The following is a 21,889-nucleotide window of genomic DNA, read 5'->3' on the forward strand; positions in this document are numbered from 1 at the left end:
TTTTGTGTTGTTTATTTATTTTAGTGTGTGTGTATGTAATTTGTAGGACTTTAGTGTAAAGTTTAAGTGGACAATAATTACTGTAGAAGTGGTTGTGATTTAATTATGTTTGGCAGTTGACAGCTTGTGACATTTGCTGGAGGAAAGTATTGTGCTTTTTAAATTTGCTAGTTAATTTTTTATTATGTTACACATTTGTGTTTCGCTTCTGGCATAAGTGAGTTTTGGATTAGGATGGGTGTTTTTTGGGGGGAGGGGGTAGGCTCAACATTGGATTCACAAGTGGTGTGTGTATGCTAGAGTTAGTCTAATTTTTGATTGCTTGCCCTGCACGTTAGCCTTTTTTCTCAATATACTAAGTGAAGTTCCTCTGTTCTAAAAAATAAAGTGCAGGTAAATTAGTGTTGGTATGCCTAACATTTGCTTACTGCTGGTGATTCAGCCAGTGTGTACAAAATTAAAGCATCTTGAAGTGCAGGCAGAATATGCTTTTTTATTTATATTATGTATCTAGCCTACATAATCTAGGTCATTTTTGGTATGATAAAGTGTGTGTATGCGTATGTATATATATATAGATATAGATAGATATAGATAGATACACTGAGAGAGAGATTTAGATAAGATATGTGCCAACTTACTTGCACAAGAATTCGGGACAAAGCCAAAGATGACGGGACAAAGGCCCAAAATCAAGAATACAAATTTAAAATATTAGTCTAATTCACTTAATTTAATAGAGCAAAAGAATTCTCACTGACGTGCATTTTCTGAACAATAAATAAGAAACTGTAGTGAATATCATTATGTTTTTCTACTTCTCAACAATTTGCCAAAAAAATTAGTGTTATATGGGACAGGCTATAAATACAAGGCCGAAACAGGGACCTTCTGTAAAATCAGGGACACTTGAGATGTATGGCTATATAGACATTGTATGTGTGTGTTTATGTGTGAGTGAATGTGTGTAACTCTCTGTTTTCATATATATATATATATATATATATATATATATATATGTATATGCGTGTGTGTGTGTATACACACACAGAACCATGTATACATGCATACACCTGTGTTTTTGCGTGTGTACATGGGCAGAAGGTCCAAAAGAATGGCACTTTTTTTCAGAAGAGAAGCACTTCAGCTACTATATGGAGGAGTGCAATCTCAGGGGAAAAATGATAGTGCAATGCCTAAATAATAGCAGATGAATGGTATGCAGACACCTATAATGCGCAGTTTAAGATAGCCAGTCGCTTATACACAGTTTGCAATCTCTTTTTTTACAGAATCGGATACATCCATAAATAATCAGATAAAACCTGGGTCATTTTTGTCTTTTTAAAATATTAGCACTGTTAACTTCAGAGCTTGACACAACAACGGAATGCGCATTTTCTGAATCAAAAGCGCTATATAATTTTAATTATTTTCATTATTTGTAATAGAAAACATTTTCGCCCCAAAACACCAGTTTTAGGAAGGATAAAGGATTAGTAGGAAAAGAGTGAATTTTTGAGCTAAAGTCAGGGTCAGAGCAGAGGTAAGGTTTATAGCATTTCGTTGAAATGTGGAAGGAAACAGCTTCCCTTACTGAAAACACAGAAGTACGCAGAGGCTACACGGGCAGGTACCCCATCCAAGCACCAAACTGCAGAACCAAGCGCTTAAGGCGGTTTACTTACACCTTTATGTACCTTCTACTGTTGAAACACCGTTAAAAATCGAAATGACTGACAGCACCATCAGATGCTTACTTTGCACATAGAGTGCATGTTGCCATCACAAGCCTCTGCCTCTAAAATGGTTCACTACTTTGGTCTGGTACTTGTCTAGTTAATTAAAAGCAAAACGATTTTGAAGATGCGAGTGGTCTTTCTTCATCTGAAGTCATAGTGTCGGTAGAATCCTGCCCGACTCAGAACTATCGCTATAATTTCTCCGGAAGTTTGAAATTAGCGGGTTTCTTCACTGAAGGCAACTGACTGTAGCACTAAAGCTGTCCACGGAAACGAGAGGGCTGGTGCGAAGTGTCACATCAATGGGCAGGGCTTAGGGATATGGGCGGAGCAGAGGTGGTAATCTGATCCCGGCTGAGGCGCTGTGGGCACAGTCCCTCTGCAGCAGGGTGAGTCGGGAGCAGGAGCTTTACAGCGCGTGGAAGGCGGAGATAGTTACTGAAGATAGCTGCCGACACTAGCCTGTTTTCAAGACGTGTGTGTAATGCCTATGTAATGCTTGCGTTTTACACCCGCTTATTGACACGGCTATGAAGACGGATCTACCTCTTGGAAATTGAAATCCAATTTATTTGCATTGTTGTTCACTTGTTTCCCTTGACTGAATTCTTTAAGAGCAACCCTTTGCTTTTCTGGTCTCTGTTGGATAGTGTAAATGTGTTTAAATGGCTGGGGCACAGCCTGGTGTGCATGCTTTGCAGCTCAAACCTGTCACAGTCTCTGACAACCTGAAGAAGGGCAGCAAATTCTTGAAGTGGGACGATGTAAGTATCCCATTTACTCATACTATAAAAGAGCTATTTTGGAACTGGTGTCGTGCATACCATAACTGTAAATAATGAAACAGTGCATTGTACGTACCAGTAGATAGTGGGTTGTATATCTGGGAAAATGTGAGCACAGTAAGTGTGCAGTGAATGGTTAGGACATATTTTGCCCCAGTGGTAGAAGCAGCGGGGCGTAGGTTTAATATTTTTACTGGAAGAATAACTGTAGGACCGCCTTCAAGGAGACCACTTAGAAAGGACAGTTCTCTGTGTACTGTTAGTAGCACATTTTATTTCCTAAATGGATGACATATGTCCTACATTGTGCCGTGCGATTCTGAAGCTTCCAGTCCTCACAATGCACAGTAAATCAAAGCATTCGACTGTATCCTTAGCTGATAGCATCCACAATCTGACGGACACAATAGGTTGCCATGGCGTTTTCTGTACGCTGAGCCCCCATGTCTCATTCGAGGGTGAAAAAAAGCTAAGGGGCGTACTTTAGCGTAGGAAGTAGCTACACTATGAATCAGAAAACTGTTTTCCGTTCAGCGGTGCCCTATGTTCAAGTATTGCACAGAGCTTTACTAGGGATGCCATAGAACGTCTGGAATCAGTAATCTCCTAGGGTTTTTTAAGTCCTCGATAGATACCATAAACTGCTCAGATCCACATAGCATCAGTCATGTAGTAGTGCACTTGCTATCAGTACTGCAAACATTTGGAGTGTTGGATAAAGCACCTGTTGGCAATGTTTAGTGAGATCAGTGGCTGAGCTGTCATCATGGCAAACCACATGTAGCTAACAAATTATTTCTCCATGCTCATTCGGCTAATGGAGCACAGCTATAACTTTCAGCTCAGGCATCCATAATTTGTCACTCGCATAGTTCATCGCTTGGCTATACAATTTGCACCACTAGGTGGGCACACCGGAATCTTGATCCCTCCACACCCAAGTACGATACATAGGATGCAAGCTTAACAGTGCACACTTCGATTTTGGAAACGGGTGCTGGCATGGTACCAAAACGTTATGATTGCACTCTTGTCTTCCATTCAAAAGAAAAAAAGTACAGTCCGAAAAATTGTAACGTGAAAAACAAAGAATATTGAGCAAATTATTTTGCTGCTCTGTCTAGCTGGAAATGCTGTAGTCATGACTGCTTTTGAGAGCACGTAACTCTTAGTGCATAAAAAAGTAACCTCTCTAGTGTCCCCCTGGTCATTTCCGTGGAACGGAAACCCCATAAAAAGAGCTCGCAATACCATATGTCATTCTCATAAAGCTTGCAAAAACGTCAACCAGTTCACGAACGTCAGCTATTCAATCAAGTTTATCAAATGTATGTGTTATATATATATATATATATATATATATATATATATATATATATGTATACACATGCACGTGTGTGGGTGTATATATATATATATATATATATATATATATATCCATTCTCATATTCTAATAACTCAATACGTTTATAGGACAGCTCCCAATCTTATGCTGTATCTATAAATCCACTCCTCATTTGTGAGAAAGTCAAAGCAATGTTTTGCTTTCTACAGCAAGACACATTGGATTGGGTGTGTTTGTTTATCCATTTGGGTTTGTCTCACAACTTAATTAGTGCTCAAATACACTTGTTAAGCTGGCCTGTTACTACTCATAGGATCATAGGAAGTAGACTGATAAGCCTAGCTGTATCTAAATTAGGTATGTTGAAGGTGTGCCTTATATTTTAAATGGACGCATCCGTCTACAACTTTTTTCCTCTTGTGTTGCTTTCAATAGTGACAGTCATCTAGAGCTAAAGTTTACACGGCAGGATGGTTAGCCCTGCCACGGTAGTTCTCTCACAAGACACGTGTACCTATTGCCAATTTATAAGATCCAATCCACTTATTATATGTCTTTTGGAAGAAAGTCACATGAACACAATGAAGGCGTGCCCGGCGTGCAGACTTCGCACAGCCAAGAATCGAACCGGGAAACTTCTTGCGGTGAGGCGACATTGCTACCCACTGTGCCGCTTCTCGACTGAATAGGAGTTTTTAAAGTTTACTACAGACAAAAAAACAAAGAAAATGTATAGTATCGTATTCTCCGTTTTTAATGAATCTCTGATTTTATTGCCCAAGAATCGGAAAATACCGGCTAAGAAATATCCATTACTGTCCCATGTTAAAGACATAGGAGACAACATAGGGTTACCACCTGTCCCACTTTGCGAGGGACAGTCCCTCATTGAGCAGTTGTGTCCTGCAAAAATATTGTAAAAATGGCAAATGTCTTGAGATTTTAGGACAAAATTATTTCCTATATTTTATGTAATAGTCACATAAAACAGTTATTCTGTATCTGAAACAGCTAAATGTTATAAGAAACAGAATAAGCAACCAAAATGCTACAAGAATAAACTTTTATTTAGGCAAAAAAGTGTAGTTCTGACCTTTGTACTGGCCGTGAGTATGTTTCGGCTTGCAAAATCTGACATTTGTATCAAAAATGTCCCACTTTGGCCATCTGAAAAGGTGGCAACCCTAAGACAGCAGCAAACATCTAGTAAAGGAATATGAAGATAGTGAACATTATGGAACAACGCTTAATATAAAATTATACGCACATTGTGATTCAGAAAACGGTGGTATGAGTGATAGATAAAACCAATCAACATGTGATGGTATAATACAGAACCAGGGCAGCATGTCAAGTCAAAGGCATCCAGTAAAAGTCTCATGAAGTCATCAATAAACCTTCAGATGTATAGCAATTATTTTCTGAAGTTATTTTAGGATTAATGCAAGTACACTTTCAAGTTCAGAAGCAAATACCCGTACCTTCACTAAATGTAAATGTTACTTTCATTTTGACAACCTGAAGCACAACTCTTAATTAAGAAAAGTGTTGAAACATGTTAGGTGCTTCATTCTTATCATTAACACTGTTCAGGGCTGTGTTTGTCAGTCAAGAGACGTTGTTTTTTTTTTTTCCCAAGCGCAATGAATTAGAATGAAAATAACCGGTGTGTATACTATAGCAGAAAAAAAAACTCAATGAATATTATTGTAGCACATACTTTAAAAAGTAACATACTGAACTGTAAATAATGAAGTATGATGAGGACTACCATATCATACATTCATCTTTTTGTTTATTACTGTATATATTTATTAGTTTAATTTTCTCTATCAAATGCTACAGAATGTTAAATTGCAGTGTGATATCTGCCTGAGCAATGTAGCAGTCATATCAGTGAGAACAGAGAGCATCATTGGTACAAGATGGCATTTAATTAAATTCCCTCAACTTTTCTCTGATTTTGACTTGCTGTTAATGAAGCGTGCATTTCCTAAGAGTACAAAGGTAAATGCACTAACAGAGACATTTCTGCATAATATACATTGTCCAGTAATTGCATGTACCTGAACAATTCTGTAGCCTTGCTGTAGACTGACTTGGTAAGTTGTGTTGTGTTCCTCTTCTACTAACATTGTTTTAAATTAAGTTATTTGATTTAAGTACAGGAATGTTTTCTACCCCTGATATTATCATCTCTGTGTTGTATAATACTGAAATTATCTAGGCTTTTAGAACTTGCCTGCCCTACAAGAACTACAACTACTGCTATACTGAGAATGATGAAGTGGTTCTTCATTTAGCATCGTAGTTGATGAATAAATGAATGCTAATCGCACACACATCTGACACATAATGTGATGGATGGTATGATTTTTGGCACAATAAGAATTAACACATTTCCATTAATGATTGTTACTACTGTGACAATCCCATTATGCTGTGTATAGTGACATCTCTAGAATTAATCAATATTAGCCACCCACCTTGGCTGCAATACTGTATATGGTCACTTCATTTTATAGAATTTTCCATTCTTATTATTTTTCAGTCAGTTGTTTTTGCCAGGTAGTAGACACAAACAGACAGTGAACCTATCTGATTTATTTTATAATATTTATAGACTTCCTTTTGATTAAATGTCTCAAGTAAAGCCAACTGCAGCAACTTTCTATAAATATTCTCTGCAGAAGATTTCACCAATCTATGGCTTTGCCACATTTTACTGTTGCCTTGGAAACATAAAAAGCTTCCGAAGATCGCTGTTCTACTTTGTTAACACCCAATGTGTACGAGTACTTTTTCTTCCATGGGTACATTTGCATTACCTTAAATCCAATCTAATTTATAATGCTGTTGCCACAAAGGTTCATTATAATTTAATGTGTGTACTCTTTGCATTGTTTTATAATTGTGATATGCCTTCAGAAGAGTACAAATGTTCAGAATGTTTTTATCAAAAGCTTAAGTACTGCATGAGCTGCATTATAAATGTAACTGTAGTCACGCTGAATTTATATTTATGATACTGTAAAAGCCACTGGTCCTTTATGGAAACATCTGTGATGTAAATTGTGTATTCTGTCAGTCTCAGTCTTCAGCGTAGGTCACATAGGAGGGAAAATGTGGAATTTGATATTTATAAATAACTGGAAAGGTAGCAATATGAACACTAGTGCTCATGTTTGATATTGAAGTTTTTTTTGAGGTTTAAGCTATATGGTATTGTTTTACTTTATTGTATGGTGTTATCACACTGTAAGCGATGTTCTGCTTTCTGTTCATTGCAGTTTCTTTGCCCACTCTGTAGCATTGCTCACTATAAGAAATGGCAAACCATTGTATTTTCTTCTTACTGTATGGCTTTCATCCATTCACCATTCAGTTTCTGTAATTTCAGTAAACGCTTAATGCATTTTGGCAGTCACATTTTGTTTAGGGTAGGCATTGCTGTTTCAAATAGATTCATGTGGGTATGGTATGATAATTTAAGCATTTCTAAACTTAGCTGCTAATAGGTTCATAGTTTAGTACTAGGCTAACTGCCCTTGTTGGCCATTTTAAGCCTAGCCAATTACCTCCAAGTGAGAATCAAACCCTGCACATTGTGTCTGTAAAGTAAACACCTTAACCATTATGCCAACCTCCCCCCTAAAGCACTTCTAAACTTACATGCTAATTCCAACGTATGGCCTTTTTAAAGTTACTGGTATCGGTGTATGCCGGAGTATACCATCAGTTTATAATGCATATTTTTTTTTATATGCAGCATCACAATCATTATTTGTAGAACCATAATTAGTTTGTTGTTGTTTCTACTGAATATTGATCATCTTTCGTGTGTCGCAATCAGGGTTTAAGAATTCTTTGAAGATTATTAACATTGGTAACACAGCTGACTTCTCACATTCCTGTGCTACTTCAATGATGTTGCTGTTCATTCTTTAAAGTTATTTATTTAAAGTTTTCAAAAATATTAAGTCCCTCATCATATCTCCTTCATGTTGTCACAAACATATAGTTTACATCTCAAGTATCTCAGTAGATGACCAGTAGAAATCTAAAAAAAACTTACCTCTACCTTCTCTATATGAATGAATCACTATTTAGCTAGCAGATTGTCACACTATTTGAAATGTTGCTGTGCTGACATTTGTGAAATATGACATACTAGACCAGGACTGTTCAATGAATAATAAGATACAATTATCATCAGCTAAAATTTGACTTTATGATTATGTCAAAATGTGGACTGGTTATAAAGGAAGTAATTGACCCTGTCTGAAAAGGGCAAGGCTACTCTGTGCAGAAAGAAGAAAGGTACCAATATTTGAAACAGGATTCAGCATCAGTCTGAATTATGAATTTATTCATTCACTTGAAGATGCACATGATATTAAAGAAATGCTCAATGTGTCAGAGTAAAAAGCATCACCATAATAATTATACAATCAGGACGAAATCAGCAGAGACTGAATGCATGCAAAGTGGGCAAAAATTATTTAATAGCCTTTCTTTCTTTTGGCATGTAGGAGAAATGTCAGAATTACAGAACAAGTCATTAGTATTAGCTAGATGTTAGAGGAATGTGTGCAATTGCATTTCTACATATATTTGTACAGGGGAAGTGACTTTCTTATAATAACAGGAAAGTAAGAAAAACTGAGAAGCAGAGAAGGATAGGATGAACTAAAAAATAAAGGAAAAGAATGAAGATGTCTGTCGCTAAATAGAGCACATAACCAGAACTGCCCAGTAACTATACAGGCCCATTATGTATGCAATGCATTTACCGAACTGAAAGCATATACATTGTGACTGTATTGCAAAAGGTAAGCAATACATTTAATTGCACTATCCCAGCTGTAACACCAATGAGGACTTGTAGGCTACTCTATTAACCCTGTGTGAAAAGAGCAAACACTGCAACGTGCAGGAAGAAATTGATGTTGCCAGGAGAGATGAGTTCATTAGAACACAGAGCACTGTGATTTTTATTTATTAATTTGATAACAAGGTTCATGGCCTGACGGCAGCTCAGCACTCACCGTTTTCATTTAAGAATACTTATACTCCGATGAGCCCCCCACTTCTTGCCTACAGCACACTAGCAATCTTTATTGCAAGTTTGCTAATGGTTTTATAATGTCAGCATGACCGATAAAACAATGCTATTAGTTTTCACTGAAAATATGAATAAAAAAGTAGCTGTTTGTGCGTGTGTGCACTTAAACAGGGCCTATGTCAAAATACAGTTACCTACTGATCCTGACTGCCTCTGCCATTTAAGCTAGATGCATTTTTAAAGATTTGTCTTGATGACAACAGTTGTTTTCAGATGAAATTATAGATTCCTGTAGTAGCTAGACCAACATCTTGAACCAAAGTCAAATGAGTAAAATTAAGACCAATTCTCAGAAACTTACAAGTTTAAAGATGGGTTTACATGTGAAGTAAGCCCAGACACCATTGATTTAAAAATGTTCAGACCATCATATAGTGTGTAACAATCTTCAGTATATTTTAAGAGGACTACTGATTCCTCCAGTGAGAAGAATGCTCTTTCATGTCCCTTCTTTTATTGCCATGAGTGAATGAAGCACTTCTGGACATCTGCCTCTAAGAACATAATGGCATTTTCTCTCATTCCTTTTCCTTCTGCATTAGTCTTGGGAAGGCTGAACATATGCACCAATACTCCTGTGCTTTTAATATAATTATTTTTAGGCAAGCAGATGTGATAAAATACGTGTGTATATTTTCCAACACACCTTTTAAGAGAAGCCATGCAGAAGCCTTGCACATGTGAGGTGAATGACTGAAGGGGCAAAAAGGAGGTATCTGCCTTTACCCACTATGTAGTAGCAGTCAGTCCTTTGTGCTTGTTATATGGCATGATATATCTAATGAGCTTTCTTTGAGACATAATATCCTGTATGCAGTCTTTTAAATAATTACTTGCAATCCTCAGATTCTCAATATCAGGGACAAAATTGTACATTTATTGAAAACATTAATTTTCATATTTATCAGCTAAAACTCTGGAAAGTATACTGTTTCTATGTATATGTAAGCAAAGTTAAAGCAAGCTTTAAGGACAGACCAATAAATAAAGACAAGTGACAGTAAATGAAGTAATATGGTTTCTGATACGTGAACTGTGATTTAAAATATCAAATTAAAGGAAAAGCTTAACACTAATCCCTTTTCTGGAATTTTCCCAGAGAAATGTAAAAAAAAAAGTCATTGCCTGTTATATTTATTGTTAAGACTGTTCTTCCTCGTTACTACAGGGAAGTAAACAGTGTGGGAAGAAATAGCCAGGGAATTGTTATGGCTAGGCTTGTATAGGCCCTAGGGCCGATAGCCTAGTACCAACCTATGAACCTATTATTAGTCATACATCAGTGGTTCAGAGTAGCAGTAACATCCTGGTGCTTTTTCTGGGTTTGCTTGGTTTAATAAAAAAGTCTGGCTTTCTTAAATGTCAACTATACCTTAAACATACTGAATTATAAGCAGGATACAACAAAGGACAGCATGCTTACACTGAACAGCATCCTTGCCATCTCAGTGGATAGCATTAAGTTCCCTTATATGTATTAGTTATAGATTGTAAGCTTAGGTATGTGTCACAGCATACCTTGAAAGGAAAGGTGTACTAATCCCACCAACAACTGTGGAGGGGGATGTACTTTGTTTCAGTGCAGGTGAACACTTGTAGTGTTTCACATGAGAACTGATGAATCACCATTCTGGATTCTGGCTAGTCCAAAGGAAAGTACATATGAGAATAGAGTGTACACCACAAGTACTCAAGGAAAAGATATTAGTAATGGATATAATTTACTTAAGACCCCCACTATATTGTATCTATGGAGACACTACAATTTTTTTCTTATGCATTTGTTTAACCAACTGCTATACCCATATTCTCTCATTGCAAGTTATTCCTGCTTGTGAGAATACAATAGATATGCACTGGGTAAAGAAAGTCAAATGAACTGTGGATGTAGAAAATTAAAAATATGGGGAATAATCAGAAGACACAAACAACTTTTTTGTATCTATTTTTACAAATGATTTTGTGAGGAAGTTCTTTGCTTGGGAAGAATAGAGGTGAGAAAAGGGAAATCGATGTGTGTATTGGTGATTGTGCCCTATCTACCACAAAACTCTGGAAATCTTGCTCTACGTCTGACAAAGTACATTTTGGGAGATTTCAACAGATCACTAATAAAGAATATGCTAATAGATTGCAGGAACATGGCTGAAATAGCATCACTTCACAAAGGGCTGTGCACAGAACAAGGCCCCAAAATGGTAGTCCAGTAAGACTGGCCTTTTTTTTGTGCAGATGCTGATATAAAACATTCTGAGGGAGAAGTTGGTGTCATTCCTGATAGACAGCATTCTTCAAGCTATGAATCAGCATGCACTAATATCCAACAACTTACCAATCCAGTTTAATTCAATTGTATGACTAGAATGTAGAGAAGGAACACAAGTGCAGCTTGACTGATACATCTTTCCTTGTCTTCAGCACATTTTTTGTTTTAGGAACATACAGAAGTCTACTAACATACAGAAGTCTACTAAGTACAGATGGCAAGGACAGGAAAAGAAAGTCATAATCCTTTTGTCAATGACATCCATATTGGTGCAATTGTAACTATCAAGACTACTTAAAGTATGATCACATTCAAGCTAGTCAAATTCATTCTTAGCAAATAAAAGCAAACTACCACACATTGAGTGGTGTGTGCATAAGAGCAACAATGTAGCAATAAATGTTGCCCAGTTTGAGAAGATTTCACATATACTGTGTATTTTACATTCTGAAGTAACATGCAGCATAAATGACATTTAAGCAGAGTAACAGAGTCCTACTACTTATTTATGCAATATTATCAAGCATTATAAATGTAAAACTGTGTACATAGAGTCATTTTATGAAATGGAGGCTAAATGCATATGAAATCAACCAAAACAGTTAACTAAAATTTTCTAAACTTCTCAAAGTGAGCCACTGATTTTACTAAATTAATAGAAAAGTAATACTAATAATATTATAGAATATAGAAATCCATTGTTTTTTTTCAGGGGAGCTACCTGTACACTGCACCTCTTTTATTCCCTTTTCAAGGGATTAACCGTATACCTCTACTTTCTAATTATGCTGACTGTGAGCTCACACTATCCCAGTGGAATATGAAATCTTGATTTTTCTAAAAATAAAAATACAATAATTTCCTCTAGTTCTGCGAACAAACAGCCTCAGAAATAATATGTTTAGAAAACAAGATGTGGGAGGCAAAGCCCTATACTTTGTGAGTGTGACTGGACATTGCCCAGTTCAAAAAGAATGCTTCACAAATGTTTGAAATTTTATTTTTAATAAATACTCAGTAAACTCTCAGTTAACTGGAACTCAAGCAACCGTTACTATCAAGCAACTGGCAAAAGAGATCAAGAGGTCTGTCAATATTCTGGCACACAAAAGTAACTTAAATCTGTCATTTTCCTTTTGTTGAAAAAATGAGCTATTACCAAACTGAATTGATTAGGTTGACTGTTTTCTCCATTTATCTCTGTAAAAAAAAAGTATTTTATGTGCAACTGCCTTTTATTCTGCATTAAACAGAAGTGGCTCCGCTTTGTGATTTTTGATTGGCTCATATGCTGGTATACAAGCTGATCAAAAATCACAAAGCAGAGCCTCTTCTGCTCAATGAGGAACAGCCTACAATTTGTAATGGAAACTACATTTATCTGGCATCTACCAGTCCCGATGGGTGTCGGTTAGCTTAGGGAGGTCCTGTTCAACATAACATTAAGAATCACATAATGTCCATTCAACCAATCACTGCATTGTAAGGAAATGAGCATCACAAAGAAAACTCACTATAGGTCCCGCTATAGAGGAAACCAGCCAATCGCTACTGTCACATATAAAACCAATCATACTGTTTCCTATGAAATCTCAACCAATCATAAGAAGGGATAGATGCTTTCTAAACATAAAATTATAAATCCATCACAGTTAATAATAATTAATAATAATAATTAACCTATGAAAGTCATCATAACAAAAATCAGATGATTCAGCTAGAACCATTATTAGCCTGCAGGTTATATACAGGTTGGATAACAAAAAGGCATGATTTCCCTTACACAAATCACCATCTAACATCAGCAATCATGTAATGAAAATAACACCATTGCTGTCATACATAATATGAAAAGCACATTAAATACGAATGGAGCATAAATAAAAAAAAATATTATTCTTATAAAGGAGCCGTGCTGCCTATTGTTGAAATATATATGAATCAATGTCATAAGGGATTCACTATAGGATAACTAATGAAAATGGCCAACCAATAGCCATTTCCAAATGAAGAACCAATCAATCAGTGTCATACAAAATAGTGACCAATCAGCACAGGCTCAGCTAAAAAGCCATTGATCACCTAAATCATATAGGGTCCAATATAAATAACAAAGAAAAAATATCTTCGTATTGACAATAAACTATATTGTCAGTCTTTATAATTAAGAAATATAAAAATAAGATTAAACTATAAATTGACTAAAAAAAAGCCGCTTGCCATTTCCGAACGAGTAACCAATCATGCAATCCCCTGATGAGAATCAACCAATCATCACAACATTATAAGTGCCTCAGGCAAGCTAACGCTATTTAGTGAGAAATATAGCCATACTGCTAATTCTTATAATTTACATAACTAGATGGCAAGAAAAATTCCTAGAAAATAAACGGACAACCTCTGGCCATTCCCAAAATGAATGACCAATCATTATTTCCCTTAGGGAAAATCGGCCAATCATCACACATCACAAACACCTAACAAAACTAAACGTTGTACAGCAAAAGAACCTAATCTGAGTGCCATTGGTTTCATTATAAGATAAAAATATCTTCATATAGACAATAACTATATTGTCAATCCTTGTGATTTATAAAGATAACCTGAAAAGATTTCACTATAAACTATCTATGGCTAGCAAACAGCCACTTGTCATTTTTAAATGGATAGCAAATCATACAATCCCCTAGAGAAAGTCAACCAATTATCACAAATCCTACTGCAACAGTAAAAGCGCCTCAAGCAGACTAGCGCTTTTCAACGAAGAATAGCCATACTGTCAATTCTTTATTTTGCATAAGTAAATAACATAAATAAAGTGTATCTAAAGTGAACAGACAACCTCTAGCCATTCCCAAATGAATGACCAATCATATAATTCCCTAGAGAAAAATAGCCAATCATCACACATTACACTATCACATCGCAAACGCCTAAAAAAATTAAATGCTGTTCAGCGAAGAGATCTTAACAATGCACCATTAGCTTCATTATGAGCAAAACTAATAAAAAATAAAAAAATTACAAATTAGAAAGTATATCATATCATAAATATCACTAATTATCTGGTGATTTTAAGGCTAATAAGCAACAGTTGAAAGATATATCTCAGGACATCAGTGGTTGCATATTGGAAACTTATCAAAAAATCACTAACCAGCATTAATAAGAGGGCAGAGCTAACTATATGCCCTAAAGTGTTGGTAACTTTACAACAATGTCCTAGTGGAAACAACCAACCAATTTCACTAATAAAGGCAAAAAAGGCCTGTCAATTAAAAAGTGAAAGACAGGTCTAAGTGGGACCACACTATTTAAACATGGAGGGTAATGAGCTCTCAGGTTAACCATCCATTCAGTTTCCTTGATTTCAGTACGGTTCACCACATCTCCTTTCCTTGCTGTCTGATAGATACATTCAACTACTTGGAACTTAAAACTATGATGTGGAAAGGTGGCAGTGTGCACAGACAAGGCATTGTTAGGATCACCATTCCTTATGTCCTGTAAATGCCATAGAATATGATCTTTTAGATGCTGGTTAGTTTTGCCTGTATAGAAGGCCTTACAATTAGAAGAAGTTGTTAAATAGATTAATTTCCGTGCATTACAGTTAGCAAACAAATCAAAAGTGTAATGTTGGTTGGAGACTGGATGGATTGAAAACATTTCTACCATCAATAAAGGTGCATGGTTTACATCGACGGCACTTGAAGGTACCCTTCCTATTCGACATAACTTGTTTAGTAAAGCCATCTTTTTGGCAAACAAGTCATTTAAGATTCTTTCGGTTTTTGTAGCAAAATCTAGGATGTTCCCCTACAATATCTCTGATCTTGTCATCTGATTTCTCCGCATTTCTTTTCTGTGGAGTTTGGTTTGGATTCCTTTCACAGGATCTAAATCGATCTTTACATCCAGTAAGACAACTCCATGATCTGAGTAGTTAACTTTAAACTTTAGGAAGCCAGTTGTATTATGCAGGTAATTTGTGAATAGAGTCAATTGCTCACTATTACCTTTCCACAGAATGAAAATGTCATCAACAAAATGACCGTAATAATATAAATGATGATACCAAGGATTTAGATAACATAAAACTTGTTCTTTTTCACATTGAGCTAGAACTAGATTAGAGTAACTACTCATGAATATGGACACACCTCTGCCTTTGGTGTTTCGGTCCAGGTTACATGGCCGAAAAGTGTGGTATGAGTTATAGCCTTGTAGTGCAGGGGTGCTCTCTGGAGCCTTGAACCAGGTCTCAGTCACTGCACAGATATCGATGTTCTCCATTGTTAAATAAAATAAGATTTCAATACACAGGAGGTTCAGGTTACAAAGTTTACTAGTGTACACCAGGAGGCAAAAAACGTGCAAGTACAGAATTTTGTCTGACATGAAACAGGAAGCACACAATTTTATATAGGTTTAACATTTAAGCTATGCCCACCTTACTGACGTGATATGTCACAGGGCATCTACATCACTTTTAGCTTACAATCTGTTATTCATAAAGCTGTTGATGCTGTATATTTAAAAAAAACTTTTCCTCTAGATACAATACGGCCTTGCTATCCAGCTGGTCAGACATAATGTCTTTCTGTAAAGTTACTTCTTCAAGGTTTTCATATCAGTTCGAATACAATAGCAGCTTCAGTCTTTTAATACACGTCTTTGTTCTCTGTTACACTTTCTCACACAGCTGCGTGCTATCTCAATAACACATATACAAGGCCAAATCATTCCAACAGGAAAGAGCAGATGATTTCATTATTTCACACATTTAATTTCCTGACCCAGAAGATAATCACTTGTGAAAAGCATAAACATTAAAACTTGCTAAGCTAGCATTCTGCCAGGGTCAAAGATCAGCTTTGCTTCAAGCCAGTCTGCAGTTTCAAAACTACTTACATTTATGCATGAATTAATTCTTACTATTATATGATTAATAGAATAAAATGCATTATATACTACTTTGCTTTTTAAACTAGCATTTCTCATGTATTCAAATACACATTTTCTAACATTTTCCCCCCTATTAATACTTTTTATTCTATTTTGAAGTATGCATAGTGTCATTTCATCTTCTAGCCTTTTCCACTTAGGATTTTCAGCTAGGTGAGTCATTCAATCTATACTTCAGAAAAAATGTCATCTGAGATCAATCTTTCAATCTCAATATCTTGGTACAAAGTTTCAGTAACAGATACATCAATAAAATCTTTGACTAATCTTTTCCTGCAGGGAATTCCACAACAAACACATGCTCCTATTAGGAGTATACCCACACAAATGGCAATCAGAATATTCATTAGGATGGAACCCCACCCCCAAATAGATTCTGGAAAAAGTCCATCAGTGGGTTTGGGCTTGGTTCAGTCATGGCTGATACTTGCTGAATTACCTCTAGGTGGTTATTGATCTCATGACGATTGGCAGGAATATAAGCACAGCATTCTTCTTTGATAAGCGCGCACGTACCACCTCTCGCCACTAGGGTGAAGTCAAGAGCCATTCAATTTTGTAGCACAACAGTTCTCATTGCATTCAGTTCATCAGTCACCAGTTCTAGGGCGGAAAAAGTTGCATTACTCATTACTTCGAGAAGTTTTGACAACTTCCTCAGCTCCCAGATCGATTTGACTGCTCCATAGGCTGGGAATATTCCTGCCCAAGATATAACACTGTCACTCAAGTCCATATGAGCCAATTCGCTTTTGTCTTTTACTGAATTGTGGTCTTTCCAGCCAGCTTCAATCTTTCTGACTGGATTCACAGGTTTTTCAACTGGACCTTCGGGTTTTCGGGCTGCTTCTCTCACGTTTCGTATCTTACCCAAAGGTAATTCTGCAGTATGTCTTATTGCCGGAACCAAATAACCCAAAAAACAACTGCCGGACCAATTCTCAGGTAACCATTTATATGCCTTTTTCCCACAAATAAAATAACAGTTTTCTACTTTAGTACTAATACGCATCAGCCCTGCATGAAACATTTTCTGATCTATAACTGACAATTGTTTAAACAAAACTGGATTTTTGCGAATGTCATTCATAGTTGTTTTCAATGAGTTCAAATACCAGTCATAATTAGTATTGCATAAAGTATTGCCATTACTATTCTTAATATAACATCGGTAAGATATGGTTATATTACAATTGCTCCAGCCCACCTGGAGGGTGTAATTTTTGTAAAAACATACAACTCCTTTTTATGTGACAGGTAAAAATAAAGCTATTTTGTCCTGTGATCTCACAGTTCCTGTATCAAAAAGTAAATTCTCCCAAGTCTCATTTATCCCCAAAGGGTCAGCGGACATTATCAGTCCTCCATATGCTGTTGGTATAGCTGTACAAACCCAGCTATTTGAAATGTTCATAGTCTCTGCATATACACGTTTCATGGCTAGGTATGTGTTAAAATTTGGATGCCAGTGTATAGACGTTTCATCAAGCCTTCCCACTTTCACTTGTGTGGTTGTGTGTAGGATAAACCACAACAAGAGGAAAATTGTCACAATTACAGTCAATAAATGTACACTCAACAAAATGATTATGCAACATCTCTGGGGTTGATCTAAATTTCTATTCGCTTTGTTTTTGGCCATCTCGGTCTGGTTGTGTATCAGTCACAAAGTTTTTATCAAGTTGAAAGTTCTTTACCGGTTTACAATGCGTCAAATGAACCCAGGACGTCCTCTCGGCCACTCTAACTGCAGTAGGCGTTGCCAACAGAACCTGGTATGGTCCCTCCCACTTTGGACTCGCCCAATTCTTCCTTTTCGTCACTTTCAACCAAACCCACGACTCTGGGGCCAAGACTGCCTCCACCGGTCTGGTCTGTTCCTTATCTGAAAAAGAGTTAAACTGCAAAACAGATTTATTTGTTAACAGTTTCCTCATATAACTAGCTAATGAACTGTCAGCCTCTTGCTCTGCAGGCATGAGAGCTTTCCACTGAGGCACATAATATGTTCTCCCAAAAAACATTTCAAAGGGAGTCAAACCCTTTACATTTGGAACCGTTCTCATACTCAGCAGTGCTAAAGGCAGACAGTATATCCAATTCCTTTGGGTCTCCTCTATTAGCTTCCTAAGTTTGTTCTTTAGGGTACCATTGTACCTTTCCACCAGTCCTGCTGACTGTGGGTGGTAGGCACAATGGTTCTTTAAGGAGATACCAAAAAATCTCCCAAGCTGGTGGATTGTCTGGTTCACAAAATGTGTGCCGTTGTCACTATAAATCCTTTCCGGAATGCCAAATCTAGGGATTACTTCTTTTATCAAGGCTTTCGCCACTATTGCTGCATCCAGGTTTTTGGTTGGAAAAGCTTCTACCCATTTAGAAAACATGTCTACAATAACTAAACAAAACTTTTTCCCTTCACATTTATTCAATTCTATGAAATCCATACAGATAGTATGGAACGGGTATGGTGGTATAGGAAAACTTCATTGCTTGGTTTTAAATGCTCCTTGTGCATGGTGCTTGTTACAAGTATGACAAGCTGCACAAAATTTTTTTGTGTATCCATATGTTTGGAATATTCGGTTTACTAACTGTACCATCCCCCCTGTTGAGACATGGCACTGCCCATGGCTCAACAAAGCTGCATATCTAAATAAATTAGACGGCAATATTGGTTTTCTTTCTTTGGAAATGTACAGTCCATTCTCAAGAATTGCACCTCATTTTACCCATTTTTGTTTTTCTGCTTTTGTAGTAAGCATCTGCATTGTTTTTAACATGTCTAAATCTAAAATCTCAGAGGGTTGTAATTCCTCATTTAAAAGTAAAGTTTCTGAGTCTGAGGCTGCTTGCTTTGCAGCTGCATCAGCTCGCATTGCCTTTTGAAATCTTATCCTGTTGTTTTGTATGAGCTACACATTTACAAATAGCTACTTTGGTAGGTAACTGAATAGATTCTAATAACTCCAAAATAAATTGCGCATGATTAATAGGTTTTCCACTAGATGTTATCATTCCTCTATTTTTCCATTTTTGTGCAAATACATGTACTGTAGAAAAAGCATACTGACTGTCAGTATATATGTTTACACACTTGTTTTTTGCTAAAGTACATGCCCTCGTCAAAGTTATCAATTCTGCTGCTTGTGCAGATAAGTTGTGTGGTAAGGATTGAGCTTCTAAAATTTCAGTGTCTGTAACTACTGCATACCCTACCAGATTCTTCCCTGTAGGACCCCTTCTGCATGAGCCGTCCACGTAATATGTCACCTTGGCATTATCCAAGGGCATATCTGTGAGATCTTGTCTAGGTAAAGCTAACTGTTCAATTTCCTGCAGGCAGCTGTGTGGTGTGCCATCCGCAGGAGTTGGGAGTAGTGTTGATGGATTTAATGTCGTACATCGTTCAATTATCATATGAGGTTGGCTCAGCAGTATAGTCATACATGAAAGGTGTCTAGCAGGAGAAAGATATGCTACTTTTTCTTGCAGTAAAATTATTGCAACCGCGTGAGGCACTCTCAATGTGGGAGGGTGGAACAACACCACTGAGGCTGAAGCCTGTACTGCCATTGCGGCTGCAACTACTGCTTGTACACAGTGAGGCAAAGATCGTGCCACTGGGTCTAACTGTGATGAATAATAGGCTATGGGGCGTTGCTTATCCCCATGTTGTTGCGTCAATACTGACGTCATATATCCTTGCTTACAATCTATGGTCTGAAAAAAACGTTTGTGATAATTTGGAAGTCCTAAAACTAATGAAGAAGCTATCAACTGCTTCAACCTGCAGAAAGCCGTTTCTGCTTCGGGTGTCCATTGTAAGATATCTTGTGCTGCCATTGGTGTCTTATATATCAAGTCAGTCAGTGGAGCAGATTCCAAAGCATAATTTGGTATCCAGCTCCGACAAAAAATTAGTTGTACCCAAGAAAGACATAATTTCCTTCTTGGTTGTTGGTTTAGGTGCTTGCAAAATTGCTGTTTTTCTTTCCTCATCTAGTATTCTACCTTCATTGGATATTACATATCCTAAGTATCTAACTTGTTTTCTCCAAAGTTGTAACTTACTTTTGTTCACTTTGTGTCCTTGTGTTGCTAAAAATTTAAATAATGCTACAGTATCCTCCCTGCACTGTTGCTGGGGGGGGGGGGGCTGCTAGCAAGATGTCATCTACGTAAAGCAGAATTTGACTACTTCCCAGTGGGGTAAACCCTGCCAGGTTGCTAGCCATTTCTTGTGCAAATATTGTTGGACTCTCACAATATCCCTGTGGTAGTCGAGTATATGTATACCTTTTACCCTGAAATGTAAATGCAAACCAATATTGACTACCAGGATGTATAGGTATTGAAAAGAAAGCATTGCTAATATCTACCACAGAGAAATATTTCTGTTGCGGTTCTAAATCGTTTAACAATGTATGTGGGTCCGGCACCGTAGGTGCTCTAGGTAATACTGCATTATTGACAGCTTGTAAATCTTGTACCATCCGCCATTCCCCGTTTGCTTTTTTAACAGGAAATAGGGGTGTATTACATGGTGAATAAGGAGATTCTACCAGTACTCCTTCTTTGAGTAATGCTGCTATTATAGGTTTAATTTCTATTTCTGCATCCTTTCTCAAAGGGTATTGTCTTTTCTGTGGTCTAAAAGCTGACTTTGGGGTTATTGTAACTGGTCCTGCTGTTCGAATAAGTCCTACATCTGACTTGCCTGCTGACCAAAGAGTTGTTGGAATTTCACATAAGGCCTTTTCTTCTTCTTCTAATAAGAACGCTAATCAACTGTTCTCACTAGATTGCAAGTGTACAGCTGGATGTGTCTGTGTTAACCAATTCAGTTTTTGTTGTTGTATCCCTTGTTCTGATAGTTCTAAATCAGTCTGTTTTTCCCATCTTGTTACTTTTTCTCCTAAGTCTGCCCATTTGACACTTTTGTTCTTTGTAAAGCTGACATGTGGTAACCAATTTGATCTATACAATGCAAGGAATTCTTGAGGTAACGAACAGCTAACTACACTGTTCCCCTCAGTGTCCCAGTGCAAAGTACGCAAAACCAATCTAGTTGCACGATTTTTAAACAATTCTTGATCATACTCTCTATCAGGTCCTGGTGTAGTACAGTAGTATAGAGTACAGTGTAACAAATGCTGTCGATCAGTGTCGAGGGAGGGGGCTTTACTGATGGCTACATTCATCAGTTCCTCAGTTACTGCCTCTGGACCAGTCATGACTAGGTCCTGGCTGTACCAGTAAAAAGTTTCACCCTCCGATCACACTACAAAGGTATCCATTTGTCTCTGTGCCTCCATACCTTGTACAGTTGGAACTACTGCTATGCCAAATATCTGCATAAGGTCCCTGCCCAATAGGTTTACTGGACACTTTGCAGAAACAACAATTTTACTTCTCTGGGTCATACCTGAAACAGGGTCAGTTATTGCTATATCATGGGAAAGTGGTTCCCTATATAGCTGTCCATTTGCGGCTTTTACTAGTATATAATCAGGTGATTCTGAATGTTCTGGTAACTTGGAGGGGTGTATCAAAGTCCGTGATGCTCCTGAGTCACACAGGAATTTGACTTCCCTTCTCTCCACCAGAAGTGTAACTTCCGGTTTCGTATCTGCTAAGTAGAGCTCTAAACTCAAT

The 21,889-nt window shown here is 37.1% G+C and overlaps 1 protein-coding gene across 1 annotated transcript in view; it reads left to right on the top strand.

Annotated features, from left to right (window-relative positions):
- Positions 1-2,141: 2,141 nt before the first annotated feature.
- PLCB1 (phospholipase C beta 1) overlaps positions 2,142-21,889 on the top strand; it is a 4,354,095-nt gene continuing 4,334,347 nt past the window's right edge. The window contains exon 1 of the mRNA XM_044056572.1: positions 2,142-2,506. Within this exon, the coding sequence (XP_043912507.1) occupies positions 2,408-2,506 (99 nt within the window). The 5' untranslated portion in view covers positions 2,142-2,407. The remainder of the gene's footprint in view (positions 2,507-21,889) is intronic.

Source organism: Protopterus annectens, chromosome 1.part2 (assembly GCF_019279795.1).
Source record: "Protopterus annectens isolate FY-2018-M chromosome 1.part2, PAN1.0, whole genome shotgun sequence".
NCBI lineage: Eukaryota > Metazoa > Chordata > Ceratodontiformes > Protopteridae > Protopterus > Protopterus annectens.